A 6000-nucleotide genomic window follows, 5' to 3' on the forward strand; every position below is an offset into this window, starting at 1 on the left:
CTCAAACTCATGTCTTGCTATCAAGTACCCTTAGCCTCTCGTCACCATTTAAAGTTTATCACAGGCAACTCTGTATGACACCGGCGCAGCTACTCTGATATGGTTCCACCTCCTCAGGGCTGTCATGACCACAGCAGCGGTGCCAACAACCTGCTTATCAGTATTTTAGCCTCGCGCTTTAAGCACATATCACATGGGTTCAAATGTGTTGAGTGAGTCCCTGGATTGATTACTGGGTGGCCCTATGATTTGCTGCGCTTCATTACCATGCTTTATTTACCAACAGTAATCCCACTGGTTTAAATGGTTTTGGCTTACTTTACTTTCCATTGGCAGTTTTTAATGGCTCCATGCAAAAACACCTCTGGACACACTCGCAGAGAAGAAGCTGTGTGACACAGTGATGAGCAGTGAAACACAGTGATACAGCAGCAAACAGAGCAATCGTGTAGAAATGACAGCATACACGATGCTAGTTGGCTGGTGTGGTTCAAGGTGAGTTGGAAATGTTCCTGGAGAGAAGAAGGAGTCCAGATTGTCAAGTGAGAAGCAACAAAACCATTAGACACGAGATGATGGACCATGCAGACAGCATGCAGGATGTTATGTAAGTCTGTCTAAGCAGTGGAGGCAGTGGGCGGGGTGAGGACAAACAAACACACACATGCCTATCACCACCGATAGCTTGTGCTACACGAGGGATGTTTGCTTGGATCTGAAAAGGAACAGGCTGAAAAATCGCACATGTTTTCAGAGCTGTGAGGAATCACTGCAGAAGCAGCAGAGCTATATCTGACAGGGTTTCTCTCAGTTACAGGACAGCTTCCTTCTGTATTCATCTTAATTTTCTAAAAACACCAGAGATCTTTAAAAATCTGGGATTATGATTGGATACATTATTATAGATGTTACATTATTTACTGTAGATAGTGCCATGCAAAAGTATTCGACCTCTTTCTGATTCCTTAGTTTGTTGCATATTTATCACACATGATTCAGATGAAACAAATTTTAATAAGATAACATTGTTGGTTTTTAATAATGATTTCACTGTAAGATTAAACATATCAGATGGACTTTGAATAGGCCACTAAAAAACCTGTTTCTTAAAAACTATTCAGAGGAAGACACTCTGTGTGTGCTGCTGCAGGACATGAGTGAGCAAACTGACATTGTCCTAGAATTCATGGTTCCACTAATTACATCCAGATCCTGAAGCATGAAAGCAACCCCCGACCATCACACCACCACCACCATGTTCGACTGTTGGTGTGATGTTCCTGTTATGAAATGCTGTCTTAGTTTTACATCAGCAGTGATGTCCACAGACTATTTCCTCCAAAAATAATCAAACATCATCGTGAGATGAGCCGGCGTTTCTCCTGGAAATCGCCCGTCGATGCCGTTTCGCTGTCTCTTTCTTATTGTTGAATCACAGGCTTTGACATTAAAGGGGTGTGGCTAAGGAAATTAATAATAATAATGGATTGGATTTATATAGCGTTTTTCAAGGCACCCAAAGCGCTTTACAATTCCACTATTCATTCACTCTCACATTCACACACTGGTGGAGGCAGCTACAGTTGTAGCCACAGCTGCCCTGGGGCAGACTGACAGAAGCGAGGCTGCCATATCGCGCCATCGGCCCCTCTGGCCAACACCAGTAGGCGGTAGGGTAAATTGTCTTGCCCACGGACACAACAACCAGGACAGAGAGCCCGAAAATCGAACCTGCGACCTTCCGGTTACAGATGCGCTTCCCAACCCCCTGAGCCACGGTCGCCCCAAATTAAACCCAGGTCTTAAAAAATGATGTGGTTGATCACATGACTCATGATTTATCAAATTGGGGCTTAGGGCTGTTCGATATAACGATATATATCGGATGACGATATAAAAACGTCTATCGTTTCATTTTACCCTATCGTTTGTTTCGTGGTGTCGCAAAATAAACTGTTTACTGCAATATTTGTTCATGGTTCTGATGTCGCTGTTGTTATTATTAGTTTCTTAAAGTTCTCTCTTTCTCTTATATTTAATATAACCACACTACGATGGACAAGCGCCTGTTTTTATGCGTTGTCGTTAGCAACAACGACAGTAACACCATCGCCTGTCCGCTTGTTTTCCACATAAACCTTTCACAATAAAGCTCAAGATCCTGTTGAGACTTTTCAAAATAAACTGAATCACGTGAAAGAATATGCAGAGAGTTTACGGATGAGAAGCAAAAAAGAGCCACCAGGTGCTAAAAAATAAACCTTAGACTCAAACGTTAGAACAGGCTTCTCCCCGCAGCACGCCGTGTAATAAATACTCACGCAGCAGTTACAACTTATGTCTAAAATGTGTCGTTTCATGCATCGGTATGATACTCGAGATCCAGATACACGACGCCCAGCTGGAAACACTTCAGCTGCCCGAGATTCACAGAATTTACAGAAAATGTTACATTTTTGTGATTTATATCGTTATCGGACGATAGATGTTTTACAGCGGGATATGAGATTTTGGTCATATCGCACAGCCCTATTGGGGCAATTACTTTTTTTAATACACAGGACCAGGTGGGTTTTTTAAATCATCATTTAAAAACTGCATTTTAAATTTGTCTAATATTAAATTTGTTTGATGATCTGAAACATGGAAGTTTGAGAAATGTGCAAAAAAGTGAAAATGCTTTTCATTGTATTGTCTAGTATCATTTCTGAAGCACTGCCTTTTGTTATGTGAATAGTGTAGTAAGAGAACAGGACAGAACAGTGAATAAGAGAAAACATCTCTCACAGCTTCAGGTTGCTTATTGTGTCTGATAAAACATTTAGTTGATTCAGTGAGCTGTCAGTTAATCCCTGTGCATGAGCAGATCGTGCTGCTTTTGGTAATAATGCCATTTATTGCGTGTACTGAGAGGCTGCTGTGGAGGAGGAGATTAAAAGAGCCACAACACTGACCGAGTTCAGACTGCTGAAGCTGAAATGGGCTGAAACGTGAAACTTGGATAGTTGTTAATGTACAGACTGTGAATACTAGTGTGACAGTGCAGGTATATACTTGTACTTACATTTGCTGGCAGTGGCTAATTTAGCCCATTACGATTGTTGCATTCACTGAAATCTGCTGTAGAGGAGGACTATGAGTGCATGTACAAACTGATATGTCAGATAAATGCAGGCTTGTGAAGGGCACGTCAGTGTAGGGCTCATTGGTTTCATCAACTGAAACTCGCTGGCTTTCATACAGAACACAAACCATATATAGTCTACACCGAGCTATGAATGATGGTTAGCTGTCAGCCAAATCCAGTGACGATGAGCTAAAGTCAAGACTTATTTCAGCTGTCATTAAGCACACTGTAGACACCGTCTAATTAAAGAGTAAGGAAAGCTGCTTTACCTTCCATGTCACTGATGCTTCGCAGCAGCTCGTCAGTGTCCAGGGGTTTGTCATCAGTTAACACATAGCTTTCAATGTTATAGTTACTCATCAGATGGTATACTCCTTCTAACGTGAAGTAGCAGTTCCGCTGCTCCCGGTCGTCCTCGAAGACCAGCAGAGCGCTCCTCCAGGAGAAGTGTTCAAACATCGCCGTGAAAGTCTCTGCCATTTTCACGTATGGCGGGGCGATGCGAGTCAGGTGGGAGTATTCTTTGTTCTTGTTCGCGAAACCTGTGGCCAGGGCACCTGCCGAGATCACCGGGATGTTCCAGTGGGACGCCAGCCTTACCACTGCCGCAGCCTCGTACTCGCACACAGGACCCAGGATCAGGTCGGGCTTCTGTCCGCAAGACCTGTCCGCCAATGTGAAGAAAGCATCATAGAGGCAGTCGGAGTTTTCAAACTGGATGTTGAAGTTGAACCCGGAGTACTGACCCCCGTCTGCCTTCAGCCTCTTTTGTGCGTAACGGATCGCCGGTGCGACTCGTTCATATGAAAAAAGATAAGAATTATTTTGTGGCAAAAATACCAAAACATCTAAGTCCTCGGTCATGGTGTTTGTCATAACTGGGCTCAGGGCTACCAAGAAATAGACACATAGTGTTCTCAAATGTGGCATGGTAGCACTTCCTCTTCAAGACAGACAGCCAAAGACTTTTAGAGAAATATTCTTCCAATGTTCCTTCCCTCAAGTTGGCTCTCGGCAGCGCACATAGAGCTGCAAACAGAAAGCCCTCTGTCGTTAGTAAATGCCTTAATAGTAAATAACTGTATTTGTCTTTTGGAGAAGCCAATCTACCAGAATGGGTGTGTTTTATTCTGCATTTAGAGTCGCTTCCCAAGCTCCTGAACCTGTTCAAACTATTTTCTCAACAGTTGATCGTGCCAGGCTCGGAAATTCTTCCAGCTCAGTCAACAGCCATCATACACGCTGGCTCCGGCCTGGAGTTTAGAAGCGTCTTTTCAGGATTATTCATGCGTCATCGGAGTGCTGCCCACCTCCTTCTTAAAGCTACACCGCTCCCGAGCGCACAATGAGCCACTTCAACGTAGCGTGACTTAATGCGCTCCAGTTAATGCAGATGACGCTCTTTACTTTTTGTTGATCGAGCTCTAACCATCTGTAACACAGCTATAGATCATTTATTTAGACAGGGTTTAATTAACAACAACACAAGCCATCAAACTGCAGGTGTGCATGGACTCTGCAGTAACCAAGATCTCTGTATAGACATTTTCAGCATTAGTAGCAAATAAGTCGAAAGACTGGTGGAAAAATGTGACCAAAAATTAAAATTGTGATGTTGATGGTATACAAACGATTTAAATGAAGCCCTAAGTTCTTTATTTTTTTAAACCTTGGGAGTGAACTGGCAAAGAAATCATTTTAATCTCAGCAGTGCATGCTGACACTGCCGACAAGCCTCTGGCAAAAACACCGTAAACAACAGTATAAACGACATATTACAAGTCATGTCTGTGAGAAACAGGAAGAAACCCAGCAAAGATCTGAGAGATGCATCCGACCCTCCAGTGGATCCATCTAACGTCACCGAGGCCTCATCAGAAATGGTCCCAGTCAAAGTGTGGTTGTCAAGAAGCCATTCTTAATGATACAGGGAGGAAAGGCTGAGGTGTGCCAAATTACTCCAGAGCAAGAAAAAACAAGATAAGGACAAACATAAAGCAGAGATGTGTTTCTGTCAGAGGGGTTAATGTGTGGAAGAGTTATGACAGTGATTTCAAAAGATCTAGTTCATTTTCCTTGTTTAAAAACATGTTTAAAAATAGAGCCATAATAATACTGAAACTCTTTTTTGTTTTGCTTTGATTATTGAAATGTGATTTATTATCTAAGGTGGAAGGTTTTTGTTTTGATTTTTGTTTGTTTTACTCTTTTGCTTCGAGCCCTGTGTATATGAGCTGCACGCTAAATGAGCTTTTGTTAAAAGGCTTGGCGTAATAAGCATCTTTTGATTAGCCTTGCCTCGTGCTTTCTTGCTTTGTGGTAGATCTTAATTCTGTATTCATTGATCTATTTGAATGCTAATCAAATAAAAACACATTTTAAAAAATCACTGGAAGGCCGCATGGAGTGGTGAATCCAGATTAGCCTTTTTGGATCCAAATCGCCATCAGTATGTTCAGAGGAGCTCAGGATGGAGCTACCACAGTGAGGGTCTACAGTCATCTGTGGAAAACAGTGGAGGCTCAGTCGTGGTTTGGGGCTGGGTTTCAAAGCCTCTGATTGGACAGTGATCCCAAAGATGCTATCAATGCAGTAACAGCATATCAAGGTAGAAAACACACAACAGAACATTATCAGTAATAGACTGGCCTGGTCCAGATCTCAAAATCATTGAATCAGTGTGCGATCATCTTGACAGAAAAGCTTTGAACGTCCTTCAAGAAGCCTCGAAAACTATTCCTGGAGACGACTTGGAGAAATTACAAGAAAGCTGCCAGAGAGAGTTCAGTCTGTGTTGAAGAATGACTGCAGCCATCCCCACAATGATTTGCCATTTTCCATTGTAGTGGTGAAGCCGTATGAAACAGATAAAT

The 6000-nt window shown here is 42.5% G+C and overlaps 1 protein-coding gene across 1 annotated transcript in view; it reads right to left on the reverse strand.

Annotated features, from left to right (window-relative positions):
- Positions 1 to 5170, reverse strand: part of npr3 (natriuretic peptide receptor 3) — a 28423-nt gene extending 23253 nt beyond the window's left edge. The window contains exons 1-2 of the mRNA XM_026188285.1: positions 4238 to 5170; positions 3397 to 4156 (exon numbers count right to left, since the gene is read on the reverse strand). Of these exons, the coding sequence (XP_026044070.1) occupies positions 3397 to 4057 (661 nt within the window). The 5' untranslated portion in view covers positions 4058 to 4156; positions 4238 to 5170. The remainder of the gene's footprint in view (positions 1 to 3396; positions 4157 to 4237) is intronic.
- Positions 5171 to 6000: the final 830 nt, after the last annotated feature.

Source organism: Astatotilapia calliptera, chromosome 12, assembly GCF_900246225.1.
Source record: "Astatotilapia calliptera chromosome 12, fAstCal1.2, whole genome shotgun sequence".
NCBI classification, from domain to species: domain Eukaryota; kingdom Metazoa; phylum Chordata; class Actinopteri; order Cichliformes; family Cichlidae; genus Astatotilapia; species Astatotilapia calliptera.